This window comes from Herpailurus yagouaroundi, unplaced genomic scaffold, assembly GCF_014898765.1.
Source record: "Herpailurus yagouaroundi ecotype Mexico unplaced genomic scaffold, PumYag 28, whole genome shotgun sequence".
Classification (NCBI taxonomy): domain Eukaryota; kingdom Metazoa; phylum Chordata; class Mammalia; order Carnivora; family Felidae; genus Herpailurus; species Herpailurus yagouaroundi.
In genome coordinates this window covers 12906316-12932837 of record NW_024412376.1, presented here as the reverse complement: position 1 = coordinate 12932837, position 26522 = coordinate 12906316, and the positions used below count along the sequence as shown (strand labels likewise).

Genomic DNA, 26522 nt, shown 5'->3' with positions numbered 1-26522 from the left:
ATATATATATATATATCTCCTGGCACTTGTGCTTTACAATTTGTGGTGATATATTACACACACACACACACACACACACACACACACACCCCTATGTAATAGATATTTGGTCTTTCCCCCCACTGTGTTGAGGACAGAGACCTGAATTTTTTGCTCTCCACTGCATCCAGTTCTCAGCATAGCACCTAGCACATGGAAAATATTCAAAACCTATCTGTTAAATGAGTACTGTTTAAAGGAAACTAGGTATGGCTGAATCTCCATTAGGCAACTATGTGAAAGAGAAATAGTACTAATCTACGGCAGCTTGGGGATTTGACATATTTAATAGAGATTTCAGACATCTTTATTCTAGAGCCACCCAAATGTGGTAATTAGGTGAGGACCCATAAGGAGGCTGAAGGACACTGCTATTTTCGTGGCACAGTAGCTTTTGAAACAATAGCATCCATGACATGGAACAAAAGCTTCTGCCTCATTCACTCCTTCAGCAAACATTTAGAGTGCCTACCTTGTGCCAGGTACCTCTGGAAAGACTGACCATTTCCACATTAAGATACTTCCATCCCCGTCATATTGCCTTCCCCTTAGAAATGATGCATGATATGTTAATGCTAAGCAAAAAAAAAAGAAAGAAATTACCAAGAAGCCTATCTGATGGTCCCTCCCTATGATGTTTCTTCTTGCTACAGGAGAAGAGATGCATAGAGTTTACCTGGGAACCTATTTTATATACTTTGAGAGCCTAGCATCCCATTGCTTTGGTTTTTACAAAGTATTTTAAAAAAGAGACAAGATTAGGTGGCCCTGTGAGAAAGAAACTATGCAGTGGTGTAGCATTGCAGTGAAGGAAGGAGCCAGAGGGAGGTGGAATGATTTATGTTCATCGGCCACAGAAGCATTCCGGATGGCCCCAAATTTGTCATTCAGCACCCATTTAACATCATTCACCGCACATCCGCATACCATGATCATACAGCCATGTAAGCAGGTACCAAGGCATGACAGAAGCCAGGTCCAGATGATCAAAGTGAATCCATCACAGCCCAGAAACACTCCTCCTGTCCCTGGATATGAGAGAAACTCTGTTGTCCTACTGGGGGAGTAAGATGCCCTATTTAGTCAAATCAAGCAAATAAGAAAACTTTCAGCCTTGTTTGACCTCCGACTGGGACAGTGATGATCTGGCTTTTCCCGGCACCTGTCACACTGCACCTGGCTAAAATGTTGCCCCCTGTTCTGCACGCCACTCCATAATAAAGAAGTCACTAAACTGGAGTGGGTTAGAGGAAAGCCACGCAACTAAATCATGTCATATATAAATGGTTGAATGCAGAGGGATATTTTTCAAATGTGTGAAAGGCTGCCACATGTTGGAATTAGATTTTGTTCTGTGTGACCCCAAAAGGTACAAGGAGGATCAGCACATGAAAGTAATAGGAAGAAAGATCACAGCATCACAGCTTAATAGAAAAACCTACCAAAGATAGCACAGGTCAGCCAGCCTTGAAGAAAGCGAGATCTCTATTGTGAAAACCAAGACAGTCACTTGACACAGATTCTGCAAAGGAGATAGAAGGATCAGAGGAGTGGTTTTGCTGGATAATATTTAAGTTATTGTCCAAATATAAGAGGCATTTTAAAAAGTACAGGAAACAACTAAAGAGAATCTTCAAATACACTCATCCGACAATGACATGAGTGAACGGCGGTGGTTCTCATTCACACTGTCTCTCCTAACTAAACCGTTCACCCTATTTCTAGCCAGCAGTAACTTATTTGAATTTCTCTTCGCTCCAGACACCCCTGATATGAATCTTACTGGGCCTTCAAGAAGATGGGAAAAGAGGCTAGGGAGCAAGCCATAAATCTGGGCAATCCACATCCGTGAAAAAAAATTACCCAAAAACAATTAAGAATTGAGCAAAATAAAGGGGGTGGGGGAGAGGAGCCTGTTTCTATTAATATCTGAATAAAAAATATACTGAAATAGGCTGAATCTTGCTTGTTTCAAACCCAGCTACAAATACATATTAACTAAATAATTGGGATGGTGCTGGAGGAAACAGTGTGGCCTAAATGTGGGCCTCGGTGACAGCAATGTCATAACACTGGGCAGGAGCTTAGTAAATGTCTGCTGAATGCGTGAATCATTCAGTGAGGCAGTCAGCCTTGGCCTCACATCCAAGGGCCAGGGATTAACTGCAATCTAGGATCTTGTGAATAAGAGATGATAGAACCTACTAAGGGCAAATGTGGTAAGCAGAACATTCCTTGAAGTATGCTGAAGTCTGAAATGATGGCAACCTATCTTACACTGGCCAGTGACGGTAAAATCCAGAGCTAGGTAAGGTCACGTTCAGACGTGCTACCATTTCATCACATCCTGGACAACTCAACCATCAGCGAAAAAAGATGTCAAGTGAACGTCATGAAATTAATGACTTCAGCTCCTCATTTCAATTCTACGCAATATTTAGTGAATTGCCATCAGAGACAAACTGTTCTTCAAAAACAGCATGATAGATTTTCAAAATGTGTAAATTCAAATGCTAAAAGCACATGATAAGGAAATAGAAAGCATGTGTACACTTCAGCATTTTCGTACTCCAAATATTAATTGAAATAACATTAAAATTAGGTGCTAGGGAGAGAAGGGTTAAAACTGATACATTGTCCAGTGTCAAATGTGGTTCCTTTGCCAGAGTATTTATTTTAAAGGCAGGCACTATATGCATTTCATCTCCTGGTCTTAATTTGTGTTTTGCTATGCTCAACAATTTTAATGCCAAGAGGAAGAAACTAAGTAAGAAAAGGGAATGTGCTGGTCTGAACCTGGAGAGTTGATCTAATTGAACTGAAAAAATTAAAACCTTTCTCCATCTGTTCAGTACACCTGCTGATGGAGCACTACCACAGGTAGGGAGGAAACCCATCAGAGACCAGTTATAAATAGATTTTTATTTCATCTGCTAAAAGCTTGGCAGCCGAGGTGGGAGGGCTGCCCACACTGGCAGCCAGGCAAAAGCTCTGAGCTGCTTTTGTGTTTAGGTGAAAGGAATAAGGAGACAGAAACCAACAACCACAAAATAAAGTAAATTTCCCAACAACTCACTTGACAACCAACCAACGGTCATGAAGTTTGCTTAAAACATGTCACATGTTTCTGAGAAGTGCTGGGGAGATAAAAGATCAATCACACCCCCTTGTGAGGATGGTTCAGAAATCCCATGGGAAACACACATGTTCACCCATCACTTGTGAAGCAAAGTTTGTATGTTCCAACTTCCCTTGTGGCATTCATAAAATTAAATCAAGAGGGAGGAGCACACTAATAGCCTGATACTGCCAACTTCATTGACACACCATATATTTCTGAGGAAAAGGTACTAAATGTACCAAAATGTGAATTGGAATAAAATATTTTCATGGAAAAGAGAAAAGAGCAGGCCCAATCCATGAACTGTCAGTCTGTGGTGAGATTATGAATGGTGAGAAGCACCACAGTCCCTCTTTGTGAGTGTAAGTCAGAGACAGAAACTCCTTGTCACACCCCCTTCAGCCTCCAGAATGGCACCTCACACCTAGAGGGCAGGCAGCAAAGATCAGCCAGTGGAATGAACCAATAGCAAGGGAAGCGACCAAACAATCTTGCTCTTGGAATAAGAATGGAACCAATGGATGTCTCAAGACAGGCCTGGTGTGAATATTTAGACCAGATACTTAAGTGCAAAATGTCAAAGATTATATTTCCAAATAGGACCCTTGAGAAGGGGGGGGGGGGGGGAGAGAAAAGGAACATGTTTCATTTCACTGGGGATCGTGTATGCTTAGGAGAAACTTCCCGATGCCCTTCAAGGACATTAAGGATATTACCAACAAGATAATGACCTGCTATCCTGTCACCACCAAGGACAACAAGAGAAATGGGATCGAGCTGTGGCAAGGGAAAATTGGGTTAAATATGAGGAAGAATTTCCTGACAGCAAAGGTATTAAACACTGAAAAGGGAAACTGGAGGCGATTAAGGATGCTCTCTAGAGGTCTTTAAAAAAGTAGAATAGCTTGGCAACTATCTAGGGGTAATTTAGGTACAGTTCCGCCCCCTCCTCTGGCCTTTATCAACGCTCTAATTCATCCCCTGGCCCAGACAAGACACATTCACCATGGTAAACTACTGTCACACTCCGTTCAATAATGAGCTCTCTAAAGGAGAATAAGCATTAATAAAATGGCAAAAGCTCTCTTGGAAATAAAACTCATTTTTCTTTATTTAAACTGCACATTGGGTTTTTGTGGTTTTCTTTTTCTTTTTCTTTCCTAACACTTACATCCAGAAATAGCCAAACAAAGCTCATCTCCACTGATCTGTTATTCCAAAGCATTAAAAGGAATCCAGGTGGAAGATTAAGTGAGGAGAATATTCTGAGTCAGAGACCCACAGAATAATTTATTATGCACCTCTTTGCTAGGTGCTATTTGGCATGGGAAACAGCTGCCCAGAAATTCTAGTTCTGCTTCTCAGAAGGCTAAAAAAGGAGACTCCCATTGGTTCAGCTACAAAGAAGCAAACTACATGATATCTAGCATTCTAAAATTCTGGACTCTTTGTTTATTCTCTGGCTCTCTAGTCACTGTCATATTAAAAAACTGCAAAAGAGTCTCTCACATTCCAAGAGGTCCATGTTCTCTAAAATACTTGAATTTTTATTCTCTCTTTATGTTGAAGAAGGAAAAGAGGCTTTTTAAACTAGGATCTTCTTCTTTTCCTGTCATACCTGTCATTACATTTGATTGAATTTATGTGTGGTCTTTCTTCACCAGTAAAGAAGCCCCGTGAAGGCAGTGTGTAAGTCTATCACTGTATCCTCATCACTTAGCTCTAACAGACACTCAGATATTACATAAATGGACTGACCACTTGAACGAATGAACGGAGGGCAGGGGATTGACCTAAGCACACAGTCCCAAGTGGTATATGGGAAGAGCTAGTATAATAGTAGCAACTTGCTCTTCTCCTAGCGAGCCCATCACAGGGTGAACAAATGCCATATGATGGAATGAACAAGGAATTTGGAGGCAGAAGACTTGATTTGAGCCCTGAGGTTGTCACTAAGCCAGGCACTTGACTTCGCTGAGCCTCAATTTTCTCACACCTGAAATATGGGTGTGTGTGTGTGTGTGTGTGTGTGTGTGTGTGTGTGTCTCAGAGGATTATAGTAACATAAGTAACATAGAAAAAACAGTTTGCAATTAAACAAAGGATAATCTTTTCACACATTCTTTATTGAAGTTTTCCATAAAACTTTTAAATAGTGAAGGAGTTGTACAGAGATGGTGACTGGTGCCAACTGCTGATTCCAGGGAAGAATTCAGTAAGTGGAAGAAGGAAGATTTTGATCAAAGTTCAGCCAGTGACAGGACACTCAGCTGGTTTCCTTCTGTGTCGTCTGAGGCTCATTCACTGCACTAAATAGCAAGCAAGTATAAGAAAGCGAACATGCATTGAGGGAAGCACAAGGCCACTGCCCTTAAGAAAGGCAAATCTGCAAAATCCAGACCAGGAGCTTTTCCTTAAGATTTGGACTTGCAGGGCACCTGGGTGGTTCAGTCAGTTAAGTGACCAACTCTTGATTTCAGCTCAGGTCATGATCTCATGGTTTGTGGGGTCAAGCCCTACATCGGGCTCCTTGCTGATAGGACAGAGCCTACTTGGGATTCTCTCTCTCCCTCCCTCTCTCTCTCTGCCCTTACCTTACTTTAGCTCTCTTTCTCATTCAAAATAAATAAATAAATGTAAATAAAATTTAAAAAGAAAAGAAGATTTGGATTGCAGGCCAGTTTTCCATCAGTTGTTCATTTCTACCTAGAACTTGACCCTTGGTTACGACAAACTATCATCTTATGGGCATGGGTGCCAAATGGCCTGAATAAGCAAAATGCCTGCCAGTATAGTGAAGAGAGCATACTTTGACACTCAGATTTTAAAACAGAGATATGATTATATATAGTTATCAAAGCAGTTCACATATAAATAGTAACTAGCAAGGAAAGAAGAGGGAGGGCCCTACTACCCAGCACTCCCCCAGTCCTCCTGGTTTCTCAATCTTCTGTGTGTTCTTTTGTTTTACAAAATGATTTGGGAGATTAGGTAGGATTTTTTTAGGCAGGATAGCAAGGGAAGTTGGTGAATAAGTGCTACTTGATTGCACAACAAAAGATACCCAAAAAGCCTCAGCCACAACTCAATTCCACTTGCCCCAACAGTTTGCATTTCTCAATTAAGTTATTTTGTTGGCAAGATGACTGGTTAGAGAAAGGAGAAAGTGCTTACTGCACTGCGATTATTCACTGTATAGAAATCACTGTAATAAGATCAACAGAACATTCTAAGGACTCGAGAACCCCTATCTGCTAAGGCTGCTGATGCAATGGGAATGTGCCCATGTTATTGGTGTGCTATAAGAGGCTATGCAAATAACAAAATAAAACTTCACAATAGTCATTAATTCAATGATTGGTGCTCAGAAGCTCCGAAACTGCCCCATGACTTCACCTGACCAACAGTCTATGTGGAAATTAAGAAATTTTATCCTCCAGATGTTAATTAAGGAGATACAATTCTGATACATTAAAAGAAATGTTAGTCTCATTAGCCCTCCCTGCCACATCCAAAAGCATGGATTGTAAGTAGTACCATTAAAATCATCTCTGAAAATAAAAAATGGAACTATTCTAATTTGTCAAACATATACCATGGCTGATTTCAAAAGCTGCCATAAGGAAAATTAACAAGTCAAAGATTTTAACCCGTGTAATAAAGAACTGTAATATATTTGTAATAATTACAAATTAGTAAGAATGAAACTAAAAGAAAAATGTGCCAAGAGTATGATTAGAGAATATAAAGAAAAGGAAACCTAAATTATGGATATAAAAGGATGTGCAGGGACCTGGGTGGCTCAGTTGGTTAAGCATCCAGTGTCCAACTCTTGATTTTGGCTCAGGTTATGAGCAAAATGGTTCGTGGAATGAAACCTGTGTCAGGCTCTGCTCTGACAGCACGGAGAATGCTTGGGATGCTCTCTCTCCCTCTCTCTCTCTCTCTCTCTCTCTCTCTCTCTGCCCCTCCCCAACTCATGTGGGCGCACAAACTCTCTCTTTCTCAAAATAAATAAACATTTTTTAAAAAAGGATGGGTAAAGGGCACTTGGGTGGCTCAGTCAGTTAACCATCTGACTTTGGCTCAAGTCATGATCTCATGGTCCGTGAGTTGGAGTCCCACATCAGGCTCTCTGCTGACAGCTCAGAGCCTGGAGCCTGCTTCAGATTCTGTGTCTCCCTCTCTCTCTGCACCTACCCCACTCAAACTCTGTCTCTCTCTCAAAAATAAATAAACATTAAATTAAAAAAAAAAGGATGGGTAAACTCACTAAGTAATCAATGAACAAAAATAACAGCAAAATATTTCTTTGCACATCAGATTGCCAAAATATCTAAGTCTGATACCACCAGTACTGGCAAAGGTATAGGAGATACAGAGATACAATAGTGCAGGAATGTTAACTGGTACAAATGCTTTGGAGAATAATTTGGTATTATTGAGTAAAGTTGACATATTTGGCAACTGAGCTCCATTTCTAGGTAATTCCCTTGAGACCACAAATATGTACAGAAGACATGTGCAGGGTGTCCATCATCGCATGGTTAGCACAAGACAAATGTGAAATGGCCACAACAGAAGAATGGATAAACTAAAATGAAATGCTCTGCAGCATCAGACCTGTAGTAACAACATGGATCAATCTCAGAAATATCTAATTCTATCCAGGAAAAAGACAGCTACAGTAGAAGATCATTTTACATGCATTTTAAATTATGCAAAACATAGTTACATATATACATAGTAATACTACAAAAATGTGCATAGAAATGTTCTACACCAATTCAGGGTTGAAAGAATGGGGCTTTATTTATATTCCTAATGTTTCATTTTCTTTAAAAAAAAAAAAAAGATCTGGAGCAAATAAATATGGCATTTGTTAATTTGGGATAATGAGTACCTGAGTATTTACTCTGTTTTATTCAGTACCTCACGATATGTTTGAAAGTTTTCATAATTAAGACCTTTTAAAGCATTTTAAAGGTATATGTATATAACCCCTAGTCTATGGGTACACAGCCCTGCAAATCATACAGAATCAGGTGCATTATCTTTACCCATCACAGTCATATGCTTGAAGTAGCTAGACTAGATAATTATCTCTCATATTTGTGTAATAGCTCTCAGTTAAATGGCTTCAGGTGTACTACCTCATTTAATATTCCTAACAACCTCCGATTTAGGTATTATGACACCCATTCTTCTGAGAGGAAAAGTCAATGTTTAGAGTTGCGGAGTTTTTCCCTAAGATCAACCAGTTAGTAAGTGATTCCGTCCTGGGATCTGGTACTGTCATTACTATTGCACAGATGACCATTAAGAATCCCAAAAATCTATTATTTTAAAGTCATATGCATCATCTTTAAGATCAGTGTTATAAACTTGAAACCATAGGTGTGAGTTAGCAAATGAAATATTTTATCACTGAAATGTTTCAAGTCCCCCATCAAATCCATTTCTTCTATTTTTAATACACCGACCTCTTCTAAAAATAAGTTACAACATGTTACATATTATTAGTGGGAAAAATGGAAACCTTGCACAGACAGGCTTTTCCCTCCTTTAAAAAATAAATTTTCAAAGTTAATAAAGTAGAAACTATAATCTTGTTTCTTCGCTTCCAATCTTTTATTCACTGTGCTAAGGGTAAACACTAATCATATAGAAGTTGGTGATTAGAGAGGACTAGTGAGAACATACACATCATGAAATAAGTTATCAAACACAAAGAGCACAAACAATAGAAGCTAACTATAAGGAATACACATTCCAGGGACTGTTCAGGTTATTTCACCAAGTACAAAACTAACAATCTAAATAACAGTATCACCTATAGGGAACCTGAATCTCACAAGGCAGTAACCAGGCACTCCTCTCACTCCAGGCTGTAAATAAAAGCCAATAAGGAACCTAGACTTCCAATCCCACCTTGCAGTAATGACAAAGTGCCCCCTTTCCCCTACAGGCATGGTGTCAGAGAGAGAGGTCTATTAAAAAAGAAGATTTAAGTAAGATCCAGAGTTTCATAACGTAATAGCAAAATGTCCAGGATATAATCACAATTACTTATCATACCAAGAACAAGGAAAATCTCAACTTGAAAGAGAAAAGACAATCAACTGATGCCCACACCAAGATGTTGGAATCACCTGAGAACAATTTTTAAAGCAGCCATCATAAAAATGTTTCCACAGTTATGAACAGACATGAAATAAATGAAAAATTAGAAAGTCTCAGCAAAGAAACAACAGATAAAATACATTAACTGAAATTAAAACTCACTAGGTGGGCTTAATAGCAAAATGAAGATGACAGAGGAAAGAATCAGTATCCCTGAAGATAGAAACTACAGGAATTACCCAGTCTGAACAACAAAGAAAGAAACAGAACAAAAATAAAAAAATAAAAAAATAAAAGGCATCAGTGTCAAGCACCCGTAGGACTATAACAAAAGATGTATCATTTATGTCATCCCAAGTCCTGAAAGAAAAGAAAATAGATGGAAAACCTTAAAAAATTACTTAAAGAAATTATGGCTGAAAAATTTGCAAATCTGGCAAAAGACAGGGGTACCTGTCTGGTTCAGTCAGTACAGCATGCGACTTTTGATCTCGTAGTCGTGAGTCGCATGTGCCCTATGCTGGGTGTGGAGATTACTGAAAAAATAAATAAACTTTTGGGGTGCCTGGGTGGCTCAGTTGGTTAGGTGACTCTTGATTTCAGCCCAGGTCATGATCTCACGGGTTTGTGGGTTTGAGCCCCACATCAGACTCTGCACTGACAGTGCAGATCCTGCTTAGGATTCTCTCTCTCTCTCTACCCCTCCCCTGCTCGTGCTCTCTCTCACTTTCTCTCTCTCAAGACAAATAAACTTTAAAATAAATAAATATATAAACACACCAACAAACTTTTTTTTTAAATCTGGCAAAAGACATATACCTACATATTCAAGAAGCTGAGTGAACCCGGGATAAATCCAAAGAAATCCATGCCAAGGCCACATCATAATCAAACTCTTAAAAAACTAAAGAAAGAAAAAATTTTGAAAGTAGTGAGAGAGACCCACCACTGTTGCTCAACATAGTACTGGAAGTTGCAGCCTCAGGATTCAGACAGCAAAAAGAAACAAAAGGCATACAAATTGTCAAAGAAGTCAAACTTTTGCAGATGACAAACTTTTGTCACTCTTTGCAGATGACATGATACATTACATAGGAAACCCAAGAGACTCCACCAAAAACACTGCTGTAACTGATACATGAATTCAGCAAAGTCACAAGATACAAAACCAATGTACAGAAATCAGTTGCATTTCTATACGCTAATAATGCAGCAGTAGAAAAAGAAATCAAGGAATTGATCCCATTTACAATTGCACCAAAAACCATAAGATACCTAGGAATAAACCTTAAAGAGATAACAGATCTGTGTGCTGAAAACTATAGAAAGCTTATGAAAGAAATCAAAGACAAAAAGAAATGGAGAAACATTCCATGCTCATGGGTTGGAAGACCAAATATAGTTAAAATGTCTATGGTACCCAAAGCAATCTACACATTCAATGCAATCCCTATCAAAATAACACCAGCATTATTCACAGAGCTAGAACAAATAATCCTAAAATATGTATGGAACCAGAAAAGACCCCAATTAGCCAAAGCAAAGTTGAAAGGAAAACCAAAGCTGAAGGGATCACAACTCCATACTTCAAGCTGTATTACAAAGCTGTAATCATCAAGACAGTATGATACTGGCACAAAAACAGACACATAGATCAATGGAACAGAATAAAGAACCCCTGACAGAGTATTCGATGGAAAAAGGCCATCTCTTCAGCAAATGGTGCTGGGAAAACTGGACAGCGACATGCAGAAGAATGAAACTGGACCACTTCCTTACACCATACACAAAAATAAATTCAAAATGGATTAAAGATCTAAGTGTGAGACAGGAAACCATCAAAATCCTAAAGAAGAAAACAGGCAGCATCCTCTTTCACCTTGGCCACAGTAACTTCTTACTAGACTTGTTTCTGAAGGCAAGGGTTAAATAAAGGAAAAAATAACTATTGGGACCTTGTCAAGATAAAATGTTTCTTTTTTAAAATGTTTATTTATTTACATTTATGAGGGAGTGGAATGGCGGAGAGAGAGGGACAGAGAGAATCCCAAGCAGACTCCGTGCTATCAGTACAGAGCCCGACATGGGGCTTGAGCTCCCAAACCGTGAGATTGTGACCTGAGCCAAAAGCCAAGAGTGAGACACTTAACCACCTGAGCCACCCAGGCACCTCAAGATAAAAAGTTTTTGCATAGCAAAGGAACAATCAGCAAAATTAAAAGGCAACCAATGGAATGGGAGAAGATATTTACAAATGATATATCAGATAAAGGGTTAGTATCCAAAATCTATAAAGAACTTATCAAACTCAACACCCAAAAAACAAATAATACAGTGAAGAAATGGGCAAAAGACATGAATAGATACTTTTCCAAAGAAGACATCCAGATGGCTAAAAGACACATGAAAAGATGCTCAATATCGCTTATCATGAGGGAAAGGTAAATCAAAACCACAATGAGATATCACATCACACCTGTCAGAATGGCTAAAATTAATAACTCAGGAAACAAGAGATGTTGGCAAGGATGCAGAGAAAAGGGAATCCTTTTGAATTGTTAGTGGGAATGCAAACTGGTGCGGCCACTATGGAAAACAGTATGGAGGTTCCTCATAAGAATTAAAAATAGAACTACACTACAACCCAGCAATTGCACTACTAGGTATTTATCCAAAGGATACAGGAGTGCTGATTCAAAGGAGCACATGCACCCCAATGTTTGTAGCAGCACTACTGACAATAACCAAAGTGTGGTTAAAGCCCAAATGTCCATCAACTGACAAATGGATAAAAAAGATATGGTGTATTTATATATACAATGGAATACTACTCAGCCATCAAAAAGAATGAAATCTTGCCATTTGCAACAACATGGATGGAACTAGAGTGTAGTATTATGCTAAGTGAAATAAGTCAGTCAAAGAAAAACAAATTATATGATTTCACTCATATGTAGAAGGGAAGGAAAAATAATATAGAAACAGAGAGGGAAACAAACCATAAGAGACTCTTAAATACAGAGAACAAACTAAGAGTTGCTGGAGGGGAGGTGGTTGTGGGGAAGGGCTAAATGGGTGATGGGTGTTAAGGAGGGCACTTGTTGGGATGAGCACTGGGTGTTATATGTAAGTGATGAATAACTGGGCTTTACTCCTGAAACCAATACTACACTGTATGCTAACTTGAATTTAAATAAATAAATTTAAATAATAGGGGCGCCTGGGTGGCACAGTCGGTTAAGCGTCCGACTTCAGCCAGGTCACGATCTCGCGGTCCGTGAGTTCGAGCCCCGTGTCAGGCTCTGGGCTGATGGCTCAGAGCCTGGAGCCTGCTTCCGGTTCTGTGTCTCCCTCTCTCCCTGCCCCTCCCCCGTTCATGCTCTGTCTCTCTCTGTCCCAAAAATAAATAAACGTTGAAAAAAAAATTAAAAATAAATAAATAAATAATAAAAAATAAAGTAGTGGGAGAGAGACATAATCTTACCTAGAAGGGAAAAACAATTTGAATAACTGCAGATTTCTCACCAGAAACCACAGAGGCAGAAGGAAATGGCACATTTTTCAAGTGCTTAAAAAAAAAAAAAAAAGGAACTATCAGCCTGGAATTCTATATCCAACAAAACTATCCTCCAGGAAAAAAGGAAATCAAGACATTCTCAGCTGAAGGAAAACTAAAAGACTTGTTACTAGCAGACTGACCCTATTAGAATGGCAAAAGGAAGTTTTCTAAACAGAAATGGTAAGAAGGCTAAGAAACAACTTTGTATTAAAAATGAAATATGACTATTACATCCCATGACATTGTATAAATACTATTTTATGTGAGTAATTAGAATATTGCCCTGATTAACATACCATGAAAAATTCTATACTGTAAAATAATTTAAAGATGATGAATGTAATATTTGGGTTATTTCTACAAAAAAAAAAGGTAGACATTATGAGCTCATAGTCAAGTCTATAACCTTCTATCATTATGTATACTGAAAAGTCAAATTCAACTCATATCATTGTAGTTTACAACTTTTTCAAAAATGTATCCTATGATGAGTCCTAATACTGCCTATTGATCCAGCAATCCCACTCTGGGGTACAGACCCAAAAGAACTGAAAGCAAAGACTCATACAGATTATTTGCACACCCATGCTCAAAGCAGCATCATTCACAACAGCCAAAGGTAGAAACAACCCAAGTGTCCATGGACAGAATAACAGGTAAATAAAACATGATTTTACATATATATATAACAGAGTATCATTCAGCCTTAAAAAGTGAGGAAATGTTGACACAGACTATATCATGGCTGAGTAAAACACCCAGTCACAAAAGGTCAAATACTATATGGTTCCACTTACATCAAGTACCCAGAGCAGTCAAATTCATAGAGACAGAAAGTAGGATGGTGGCTGACAGGGACTAGGGGGAGGGGGAATAGAAGCTGCTGTTTAATGGGTACAGAGTTTCAGTTTCACAAGATGAAAAGAGTTCTATGGATGGATGGTGGTGATGACTGCACGACAGTGTGAATATGCTCAATGCCACCGAACTGTGCACTGAAAAATGATTAAGATGGTAAAGTTTATGTTATGTATTTTTACTACAGTTTTTGTTAAATTTTAACTAAAAAAAGAACAGTATCTATCATTTATTGAGCACTTACTTTGGATCATGGAGTACACTAAGAGCTTTGCATATATTTCCTTATGTCTCTTCCCAACAAACTTGGAGGAAGATAGCATGATCTCTGTTTTCCACATGAAGAAACTGGGTTTACATAACTTGATGAAAGTTCAACAAGTAAACAATGGAGTCAAAATTCAAACTGAGGTTGGTGAGACTCTGAAACCCATTTTCTCTAACCCATCATGATGGAGGACTATTTGTTTCAAAGGACCAGGATAAAGCATTCCTGAGTCCCGGGGAACAATTCAACCTTTCTAAGTAAGGGAAAGTAACTTACAGTGCCTAGCAAAAAAGGAGATATGAATGTCACTAGGCATCTGAAATGAAAAGGATGGCATCACTATAGAGGGGCTAATTCTTCAAAACCCAAACTTTACAGGCACCTGGATGGCTTAGTTGGTAGGAAGCCAACTCTTGATTTCAGCTCAGGTCACGATCTCCAGGTCAGGAGATTGAGCCCACATTGGGCTCTGTGCAGGGTGTGGAGCCTGCTTAAGATTTTCTCTCCCTCGGGGCGCCTGGGTAGCTCAATCAGTTAAGTGTCTGACTTCAGCTCAAGTCATGATCTCACAGTTTGTGAATTCAAGTCCCACGTCGGGCTCTGTGCTGACAGCTCAGAGCCTGGAGCCTGCTTTGGATTCTGTGTCTCCCTCTCTGCCCTTCTCTGTCTCCTGCTCACACTCTGTCTCTCTCTCCTTCAAAAATAAATAAACGTTAAAAAAAATTTTTTTTTTAAAAAGATTCTCTCTCCCTCTTCCTCTGCCCCTCTCCTGCTCGCTCGCTCACTCTCTCAAAAAAAACAAAAAAACAAAAAACAAAACCCCAGACTTTAATACCATATTTTCCACAAAACCTCAAGATCCATACATTAGAGGCATTATAATTATACTGAAGCAAGAGATTCTTAACTATAAAACAGAAAAGAAAATTTTAATTCTTAGAACGTTGTGAAATACAGAACACAAACAGGTAACTTCTTTCCTTTTCTACAATTGCTTTTAGGGAAATAAAATAACCTTGGCACAACCAATGACCAAATTAAGTCAAGCCTTGTAGTTGGTGCTATTACTCATGACCTGCTTGGTCTCAGAACAAATTCCTAACTTCAGTATGTTCTGAACCTTTTTTTCACCTTACCAGAATTTCTACATATCCATCTCACCCCATTTCACTATGTTCTCTGGAACCCTGCTGATCACATTTCCTATCTGACCTGATCCTACAAGCAAACACTGGAATGCTGCCCTCCTTTGCCCCAGACCCTCAGACTTTCTTTGGTTCTCGCTGTCCTGATTCCAAGCCTGGATTCACTCCCCATGCTCTCTCTCTCTTCAGTGCCACCACTTCCTCTGGGGTGACATTGTACCTTCCTAAAGCAGGAAAGTTGGGCCTGAATGCCAACACCCTCATAACTGTACACAACCGTCCTGACTCTGCCCCTCCCTGTCCTGGGCCTCAAAGAAAGACCTTTGAGCTGGCCAGAGCAAACCTTCATAACGTCTTATCACACTCTCAGTGTTGACTGTTTTGGATAGTCCAGTCTAGCCTCAAGATCCCACATCAACTCTCACACTCTCAGAGAAGTTATTAGCAGGACTAAACCAGCTATTGAGCAGCACCCTCAGCTCTCCACAATTTTCTCTCACCACAATCCCCTCAGCCTTCTTCCCACAGGAGCACATAGGGAAGACTTTCAACTTGTTAGACAATCAGTTGGCCTAGGCCACACCACCAATGCCAACAGCTCTGGGATCCTTTGGGGAAATGAGGAGAGGGAGAATGTAAGACAATAAAGGGCTGGCATGGGAGGAATGAGCAGTTGGCGCCATTGTATATCAGTCAAGTCCTTATTTTATATTGTCTCCAATGGTTACCTCAGGGGTTCTAACTTGGTGACAAAGAATGTGGCCCTACATACTACTCCCTCTAAACTCATAACCAGCAACACAGACTCAGATTAAAAGTAAACATAGTACTTTCTGTTCCTCAACCATTAGGGGAAAAGTTTTCTTAATCAAATAAGACTCAAGAAGATAATAATCTGCCTCACAACTTGGTTTATTCCTTCAATGAATCCTTATTGGGTGGATTCACCCAATGTGAATGTACCAGTGCGAGGCACTGTTGCTGGAATTAATGAGATGCAGGTGAAAGCACTGGCAAACTGTAGAGATATACACATTGGTTATTCTTATCCTTCCTCTCCCTGCAACTCTGAATTCCTAATGGGCAGAAATTATAACTCTGTCTCCCCTACATCCAGCATGGGGCCTGGCACACAGCAGGCCCTCTGGGAATATTTGTTGAGTATCTCAGCAGCGCATACCTGCAGCTGAAACATTTCTCGTCTCATTCTATCTGCCACCAGCCCTGACACAGGTCTTGGCCACCAGAGAAACCTCCAAGCTCACCTCCCTGGTTCATGTGACTTTTATTTCCTCTTAAGAATATGAACCCTCTACAGACGCATGGGTGGCTCAGTTAAGCATCCGACTTTGGCTCAGGTCATGATCTCACAGCTCGTGAGTTCCAGCCCCACGTCGGGCTCTGTGCTGACAGCTCAGAGCCTGGAGCCTAATTCAGATTCTGTCTCTCCCTCTCTCTCTGCCCCTCCCCCACTTTCATTTTCTCTCTCTCTCTCTCTCAAAAATAAATAAACATTAAAAAATTTTAAGAAAAAGAATATGAACCTTCTTTTCAGATGACAGAACAACCACATGGAATAAAGTTAGCCCAATAAGTTAAATGCTCACTAATGTCTAGAGTCAAGAGATGTATTATGCCTATGAGTCTTTATGTTAGTGAACAAAACTAAGGAAACAAAACAAAACACCAGACAGCACGGAGAGTGGGCTGATTGGTGCACTTAAAATACACCACCCCCCAGCAAACTTACTTCCTAAAGGCTACTGATGTGAAGTTGACCTCCTCTTCTCTTTGTCAGAAAAAAAAAAAAAGGAAAAAAAATCCCTCATAAACAGGCCACTGTTTCATGTTGCAGCCATATCTTCAAAGGTTCAATGACATCTATTTTGATACCTGTAAAATCTAGCACGTGAGCAGTGGTTCAATCTTCCCTATTTAATTTCTTTCTCACAACATTTGAACTGCTTTTTGTACACGTCCATCAGAAGACTTGAACAACTGAAGCTTTCTGGCCAATAAGATACGGCAACCTAAATAATGGTAAAACAAAGTTCCTATAGCTGTATGGACTACAACTAATCTCCTGAGTTTTCATAACAACACTCTAGAATACGTACATTGTGCAATAAAAGTTAACATACTTTAATCTGCTGAAATAAATCTCATTACAGTGCTGCTCTTTTCTAAGCTTTTGTACTTCCATCTTAAATCTATTCTCTCTTCCATCTATGCATGTGGTATCTTTCCCTGTCACCCAAAATAACTTCGTCAATAAAATATTAGCATGCTTAAGTGGGTATTCAATCAACATTGGTTCAATGAATGAAGAAATGACTGAATAATTATAAAACCCTGGACGAAGGCCCCCTAAGAGGTTTCCATTAGTTTACAGAATTATGTGCTTGCATGTTCAGGTATACATACCTAAATGGGACTAAATAATAGGTATCAAGCAGCAGTTAAATATTAATCCATTTCTATCTTAATAATTCTACTTCAAAATATATAATTCAAACCACGGTGATATACGCTGAGATAGAGTTCGTTTACAATCGTACTACTAGTATTTACACACTTTAAAATAAGATCTGAAATATTAATACTGATATGGAAATAATTCACAGCCTAAATGTCAGTGTGTTTGTAAAATAAAAGGTCTAGAAGCAAAGCAAAGTGCCTAAGTCTAAATGTATGTGTTTGAAAATGTAATCAATAATTTTAAACCTAACTTTTTAAAAGGTTGTACAAAGGAGTGTCTGTGACACTCAGTCAACAAGGGACATTTTAATATGGGACTTTTTTCATTTTAAGATATGTAACAAGTAGGCCGGAGAGAATATATTAGTCAGAAACTTTTACTGGGTGTAACAGCTAATATTTATTATCAAATCTTAAGTCTACTAAACACCATAAAATGGAGCTTTAGCAGTATCAAAAAATTTAATATTTCTTAAGGTATGTTCTGAGATCTCTGTTTTCTAATTCACTTATTTTTTATTATCCTGTCAGAAAAAATTGGACATAAAATAGTCTGGATTGAAGATCAGTTTATTCTCACTGAGTTCGCTGCAAAGAAGTTATGAAATAAGCTAGCAAATGATCCTTTTAACTTTAAGGGAGATGGTCTTAGAGAAACTAAAGAAGTCACATATTTAGGCAGCCTAAAAATGACACGGGGTTATGTTAAAGGTTTAAAAAGTAAATGAAAGTAAATATAAATCGGTAATAAGACGGTCAAAATGAAAACGTAGCTCTAATTTAAACTTATTTGCTGAACTTTCTTTTTGTGTCCTATATTGTTGGTTGCTAGCATAGGCGTGAATGATCCCGTGAGCAGTTCAACAAGAAGACTGTAGCCATGCAAGCATCTCCTTTCCAGTGCCTATCAGCATGTCTTTTATGTCTTGGCGTCCATTTTAGGAATATCAGCGAGGTGGTGTATAAAGAAGCTTATAAAACAAAGGTTGTCACTTTGGCAACCCACGTGAACATTAAGTGATTTCATTTTATTGGAGATCAAAATGTTGATTAGTAAAAAAGTTGAAGGAAATACTTAAGCTCAACTCTGCAAACACCTGTATTAGATTTCACATATTTTTAACTCGTATTTGTATATTAAATGCCATTCTCAGAATGGCTGATGTGTGTCATTATAATACCATAAAAACCACTTCAAACAATTGATCATTTAAGGTGCGCGGTACTATAAAGCTATAAACAAAAAAAAAAAAAAATTGTGAAAGGATTAAGAAATCCATGATTACATACTCAAAACAAAAGGAAAGATCATGGAGCAGTCTTTTATATTACCCAAAATGGTTAGTACTTATGTGAATATACGATTTCCCTGTATTCTTTTAGTACATAAAATAAAAAGAACACATATTATCACAGTAAGTTATAACCTAATGCTATAACTCAAACTCTCTTCTTTAGAAACAGATTACTTACTGACAATGAGGGTGGTCCACAAAAATACGTGCCTTACAGTTACCCTCTCCTACAATAATGCTGATTTTTAAGAGCAGAACTATCACAATCCAACCATAAGCAGGCCTAATAGAAACTTTATTATTAAGAAATTAGATACAAAGTGTACATCTAAGTAAAATACTGGGTAGTACTGAAAAGCAAATCCATGAACTTTCTAGATTTTCCTTCTACTTAAAACATTTTGAGAAAGCCAAGCTACAGTAATCGTTTAATTATACAATCTAATCAACTAAAAATAATGGAATTTTTCTCCAAGTATTGCAAACACAGCTTGCTACTTCTTATCTAAAAGATTAAATTTCTATTCTCAACCATTCCCAGCCATTTCTGCCAACATCATAAAAATTACCTTTTATCATTTTCTTCTCACAATGAGAATTCCCTAATCGCACACATCTTTTAGACATAGACACCTCCCCACCCACCTCCCCACCCACCTCCAAAAACTGGTTCAGAGCAAAGACACACACAAAAATAATGACCAAGCTCACATTTCTTGTTTGCCCTTCAAACGAAGTCTGGTGTCTTCAGCTTGCCTTTCTGGTCTTCAGTGTTGTCACTCATTTGCTGGGGGATGTAGTTTAGGACAGCATGAAGCAGCAGAAATAAAAGCTGTTGCTTTAAGAAAACGTTTTCTTAAACACATGGATAAAACAACTTTTACTCTGACTTCCTGGCTGGGTTGCATAAAATCTTAGAAAGGCTCCTTGAAACGTGAATGTCTACAAATGGGAAAAAAAAAATAAAATAAAATCTAAAAACTTACGTTCTGAACACATTCCGAAGGATGTCTGATTTGATTTGAAAGCAGGTTTGTACTGATGAACAAACTTTATTTTGTAGAAAATTAATATTCTCTCTAATTAGAAATTTGCCTTGCCATCTTCTATATTAATCCTGTCTCTCATGGTATAATCATACATGCAAAAAATCAAATACAGTATTTCCCAAATGCATGGACACTGTGGAAGCTTCATTTTGAAAAAGGCTTTTATTTCCCTTAATACTGGTGACTAAACGTCATTGTTATGTACCAACACTTTCAAATAGCCCAAGAGACTTAAAAAGCCTTCTAAGTTTGAAAACCAAAAAGTTCTGAGTTTTTCTGTACCCCAGGACGGTTTTCTTTCCTGAAGCTCAAGCCGAGAAAGCAGACAAAAGAAGCTGATTTGACTGAGCTGTGCCAAGTCTTGCCTTTTTTTCTTTCCTCAGCTCTCCCTCTGCCTCTCTCTCTCTCCCTCTCCCTCTCTCTCTCTTTCTCTCTCACTCTTTTGCTCCCAGTATGGCAACCTTCCGAGCAGTCTTGGCGGAGGTCCAGCCTGTGCCAGTCTGTCTGAATCCTTGTCTCCAAAAGATGTCCTTTGCGGATCAATTAATACATTTGAAAACAGGAAACTGTGGTACGGTACCCAAATCCTGGCACCAACAGCATCGACTTCTGCCAAATCACCTTACAGATTTCATGGTATCCTACCTTTCATAATCATTACTAACATGTTCCCGGAGCAATAATGGAGTACTAGAAGCCATTCACTGTTCAGCGATAAGGAATCTGTTCCCTAGAAATGTCCATATGCGACATATGCACAACCTGCAGTAAATCAAAATTCTCCTGTGAGAAGAGATGTATGTAACTTTAATAAGCACCACATACTGTATTTCTTTTTATAAGACTTGCTTTTCCTTGCCCTGCTGCAAAGAATCATGGGAGGATAGAAAAGGAGGCATGCAGATTAAAATTAAAACTGTATGCCCAAATAAGTCATGCTTTACCCTATGGGAAAAGAACATAGTTCTGATTGAACAGCGAATCCTATTATTAAGGAAATTCTAATGTAAGCTGTACCCATGCAAAATTTTCCTGGATATGAAGGGGGGGAGAGAATTCTTTGCAAAACATAAATATCAATTAAAAGGGAAAGAATAAACTCAGGGGTGGATTTAGTAAAATTAAGTATATTTTCATATTTTGAACCTCAAGTTTCAACACAGTCACTTGTTTACTAAATTCATACCACTACAATTTAATAAATATAAATAAATACTGTTTATTTGTATTTATAGCATGCACATCTTTTAAAGCCTCATCCTCTGCAGCCCAGTTAATACATGCGAAAACAAGAAGCCACGGTATGGTACCCAAGTCCTCGCACCAACAGCATTGACTTCTGATAAACCATTTTCTGCTATTTCATTTAAGATATCATTGTGACCTTTGATGCCTGAACGTACAGGGTAGCTATACTCTAGAATCCCCATGGTTTCATAGGAAGAGCCCAGAACAGCAAGTTCTAGTCCTTGGCTCTAAGGTATTTAACCTCAAGGTCCCAAATTGCTTAATCTATACATTCCTCAGTTTGCTCATCTCGCAAATATAAAAATCAGTAACTTCCTCTTCTGTGGTCCCAAAATATTCTGTCTAAACCCAATACACCTTCATTCTAATTGTACAGGACTTAGTTGAGTATGTCTTTTATCAACCAGATGTGTCATTCTCAGGCTGTGCCATGCTGTGTCACTAATCTAAGAAAACTGAAAGTCTTGCATAAGGCTTCCATATTATGCAGGTGCTCAATGAATCTATAAGGAGAATAAATTATGGCTATGGATCACATAAATATTATTCTAAAGTTCCATAAAACTATGATATATGATCATGAAAAACAAAATCACATATTACTAAATCACAAATTGATAAATCAGAGAAATGCTACAAGATATTGTAAGTGTTGAATTAAAGCACTAACAAGTGTTCTGTGCAATCTTTCCAAATAAGAGTGATGAAACATGAACAGGATGACGGTGGATTTGCAATTTATAATAAACAGTTTGATTATAAATGAAAGACGAAGAAAGAGTCTTAAAAGCAGCAAGAGAAAAGTGACTCCTCACATATCAGAGACCTTAAGAAGATTAACAGCCGATTGCTCACCAGAAGCCATGGAGGCCAGAAAGCAGTGGGATGACATATTCAAAGCGCTGAAAGAAAAAAACCATCCACCAAGAATTCTACATCAGCAAAAATCTCCTTCAAAAATCAGACACCCTAAGACATCCCTAGATAAACAAAACCAGAACACTTATTGCTAGTAGATTTTCCCTATAAGGAATACTAAAGAGGGGCTGGGGCTCAGGGGCTGAGCCTGGGTGGCTCAGTTGGTTAAGCATCCAACTCTTGTCATTGGCTCAGTTAATGATCTCACAGTTCATGGGATCAAGACCTGTGTTGGACTCCTGTTTTGGACTGACAGTGTGGAGCCTGCTTGGAATTCTCTCTCTCCCTCTCTCTCTCTGCCCCTCTTCCACTCATTCTCTCTCCTCTCTCCTCTCTCTCTCTCTCTCTCTCTCTCTCTCTCTCCAAAATAAATAAATAAACTTAAAAAAAGACATAAACTTAAGAGCAACTACTAAGAAAACAGGGGAATTATAAAGTTATCATACAAAAATATCTAACACAAAAGAAGACTGTAATGGAAGAGAGAGGGACAAAAAAGACAAAGACATACAGAAAACAGCAAAATGGCAAAAATAAATACAGTCTCATCAATATTTACATTAAACTTAAATGAAATAAAGACTCCAATTAAAAGACAGAGACTGGAAGAATGGATTTAAAATACATAATCCAAGTATGTGCTGTCTACAAGAGACACACTTTAGATTCAAAGACACAAAGAGGTTGAAAGTAAAAGAATGAAAAAATATACACCATGCAAACATCAACCAAAAGAAAGCTGAAATGGTTATATTAATATCAGACAAAATAAATTTTAAGAAAAAAATTGTTACTAAAGACAAATAGGGGTGCCTAGGTGGCACAGTTGGTGAAGCATCCAACTATCGCTCGGCTCATGATCTCGCAGTTTGTGAGTTCAAGCCCCACATCAGGCTCTGTGCTGACAGCTCTGAGCCTGGAGCCTGCTTCAGATTCTGTGTCTCCTTCTCTCTCTGCTCCTTCCCCACTCACACTCTGTGTCTCTCTTTCTCAAAAATAAATACACATTTAAAAAATTTTAAATAAATACAAATAAAAATGTTTTTTAGTCATAAAAGGGTCAATTTATCAAGAAGATGCATCATTATAAACATATATACACGACAAAAGAGCTCTAAAATATATAAATAAAATACAAAATAATTGAAGGAAGAAACAGACAATTCAACAAATAGACAATTCTTCAATAATAGGTGGCAACTTCAAGACTCTACTTTCAATAATAGAACAACAATATAGACAATCAGCAAGGAACAGAAGACTTGAACAACACTGTAAAGCAACTAGACCAAAGAGACAACTACAGAATAATCTACTCAACAACAGCAGAATGCAATTCTTCTCAAGTGCACATGGACCATTCTCAAAGACAGACAATATATTAAACCATAAAACAAGCCTCAATAAATTTAAACGGATTCAAATCATACAAAGTATTTCTCCAACCACAATGGAAGAAAAGTAGAAATCAAGAACAAGATAAAAAGATTGGGAAAATCACAAATACAAGGGGAAAAATGCTCCTAAATAACCAATGAAAAATAATAAAGACTAGAGTGGAAATAAATGAAATTGAGAATAGAAAAAACTATTTTTTTTAAATCAGACAAAGATATTACAGGAAAACTACCGAGCAATATCTCTTATGGATATAGATGCAAAAATTCTCAACAAAATACTACCAAACTGAATCTGGCAACATATACAAAGGATTATAAACTATGACCAAGTGGGATTTAACCCAGAAATATAAGGTTGGTTCAACACAGAAAAAATCAATGTACTATAGCATATTAATAAAAGAAGGGACAGAAACTACTCAATCATCTCAACAGACACACAGAAAGCATGTGTGTCTATTGAGATGATACTACCTTTTACCTTTTATGGTAAATAACCTAATACCTTTTCATGATTAGAAAGCTGTATTTACATAAAGGAAGAACACTGAAGATGGAAAAAGTGAAAGTAAAATAAAAACTTTTATTTTTCTTATTTTTAATTGATCTAACAGATAAGAGTTTGTTCAAGATAACAGCAATGTACTTATTTATGCTTATGTGTATACATATGTGTGTATGTCTGTGTCTGTGTGTATAAGTATATGCTTATTTATAAGTGAAATGAAAGACAGTGATGATTTGAGGGTGGAAGAGAGTTATCAGGATTATTTTGTTATTATAAGATACCCCCTGAAGTAGTACAGTGTAAGGTGAAAATGGATTTGGATTCGTTGTAAATGTATACTGTAAACTCTAAGGCAATCACTAAACAAAGGTTTTTTCTATATTTTTAATGCTTATTTATTTTTGAGAGAGAGAGAGAGAGAGAGACATAGAGTGTGAGTGAGGGAAGGGCAGGGAGAGGAGACACAGAATCCAAAGCAGGCTCCAGGCTCTGAGCTGTCAGCACAGAGTCTGATGCAGGGCTTGAACTTGCAAACCATGAGATCATAACCTGAGCCGAAGTTGGACACTTAACCAACTAAGCCACCTAGGTGCCCCTAAAAAAAGTCTTTTAAAAAACTGTAACTGATATACTGAGAAAAGAGAGAAAATGAGTTCATACAAAATCTGACAACCACAAAAGGCAGAAAAAAATAGAAGACAAAAATAGGAACAAACATACAATGGCAACAAATAGAAAACAGTAATGAATATGGTAGATAGTTATCCAAGCATATCAATAATCATCTTGAACATCAATGGTCTAAATGTGCCTAGGAAGACAGAGATTGTCAGAGTGGATCAAAAACTTGTACACAAATGTTCCTAACAGTGTTATTTATAGCAGCCAAAAAGTGAAAGTGACCCAAATATCCATCAACAGTTGAACAGGTAAACAAAAAGTGGTGTAAACATGCAATGGAATATTATTCAGCCATAAAAAGGGATTAAACACTGATACAATGCTTTACCATGGATGAATCTCTGAAAAAAAACATGCTAAGTGAAAGAAGCCAGACACAAAAGCCACATATTGTATATTCCTATTTACATGAAAGGTCCAGAATAGACAAACCCATTGGCGCAGAAAACAGACTAGTGGATGCCAGGGCAGAGAGAAGAATGGGGAGGGGCTCCTGGGTACGGGGTTTCCTTCTGGCGTGATGAAAACGTTCTAGAACTAGTGGTGATGGTTGCACAGCTTCGTAAATACACTAAAAACTGTTCAACTGTTTACTATGAAAAGATGAATTTTATGGTACATGAATTATATCTCAATAAAAATAAAGTTGCAATCCATCTCTCCAGTATTTTTCATTGTTGTGAATGATTACAGCCCAAGTAAGCCTACTAAAGTCCTTCTTATAAAAAATACTACACATTACCTAAAACCTTGACCATGTGAATCTGCTTCAGGAATCCACTCAGCACATTCTAGTGCCTTACTTCGTTCTGACTTCTTGGATATACTTAGTCAACACCAGCATTCCTGGCCTCTCCAAATACTCCCTTCTGTGCACCCTCTTGGATTTCCAGGCCCTCCTTGAAGCACGCAGTCACTCTGTCCTCTTTCCCTAACTGCCGGGCCCTAGGGAGTTCAAACTTTTGACGGACACCTAGGCTACATGTTAGCAAATCTTCTCTTCCCACAACTCGGGTAGCTCTTCACAGGCACCCTGAGCCCAGCAGGCTTAGGGAGGCCTCCCCAATACTAACCCAGGATCTGACTCCACTTTAATCTCTCTTCCACCCCTCTGTGGTTCCCTCTCCCAGCCACCTATTTGGACAGGGCACACTCTGTACCTACACAGGACACTGACCCTAGACTGTAAACTCACTATGGCAAATTCACAGACACGGGGAATTTTCTTCCCAGTGTGTACTGTTTATGATTTATTGGAGCCTCAAAACCTTCTTTTGATTCAAGCTCTCAGACAGAAAATACAACCAGAAAAGGCTGATTCTTAAAAGTCTTACATAGCCTGTAAGTTAGTGGTTGCTGATAGTAGCATGGTTAAGTGTTCCTACCGACTTAGCACAGTCTATGTGAGTAAGAGAAGAAACAGGGGGTCAAAATGTACAAACTTCGTGTAAACCTGTGGGTTTTCAAACTTTCTTCCAGGGAGCCCTGGAGCTCCCCAGAGGCTGCAGGGCCTTCAAACTAGACAAAGAAAGAATAAGTAGGCAGGGTTCTAGGACATCACCACCTGCAGCAACCACAGTAGCTCTTTTTTTATGATGTATAGGTACGAGGTTCATACCAGATTTTAACAAACAAATGTTTCTATTAAAAAATAATGTTTAAAATACTTTGTTTTAGGCCAGTCCAGAAAAATACTTCCTAATGAGCTAAACTAACAAGAACTTTTGAGGTTGTGACTCTCTCAGAATATTTACAACATGAGCTAATATTGTCACCTAAAATGTGAGATGGTAGTGGGAAGGTACTCCCTAACCATACTAAGAACATATCTA

At 38.3% G+C, this 26522-nt stretch overlaps 1 protein-coding gene across 5 annotated transcripts in view; it reads right to left on the bottom strand.

The window, feature by feature from the left end:
* MSRA (methionine sulfoxide reductase A) overlaps window positions 1–26522 on the bottom strand; it is a 462819-nt gene that overhangs the window by 396441 nt on the left and 39856 nt on the right. The window contains exon 1 of one of the 5 annotated variants that reach the window (XM_040469424.1): window positions 19873–20189. The exons of 2 other annotated variants lie outside the window; for them this stretch is intronic. In XM_040469424.1, coding sequence (XP_040325358.1) covers window positions 19873–19885 — 13 coding nt within the window. In that variant the 5' untranslated portion in view covers window positions 19886–20189. Of the gene's footprint in view, window positions 1–966; window positions 1019–19455; window positions 19532–19872; window positions 20190–26522 lie in introns of those variants that run through there. 2 more of the 5 variants (XM_040469327.1, XM_040469369.1) reach the window with 2 other exon arrangements.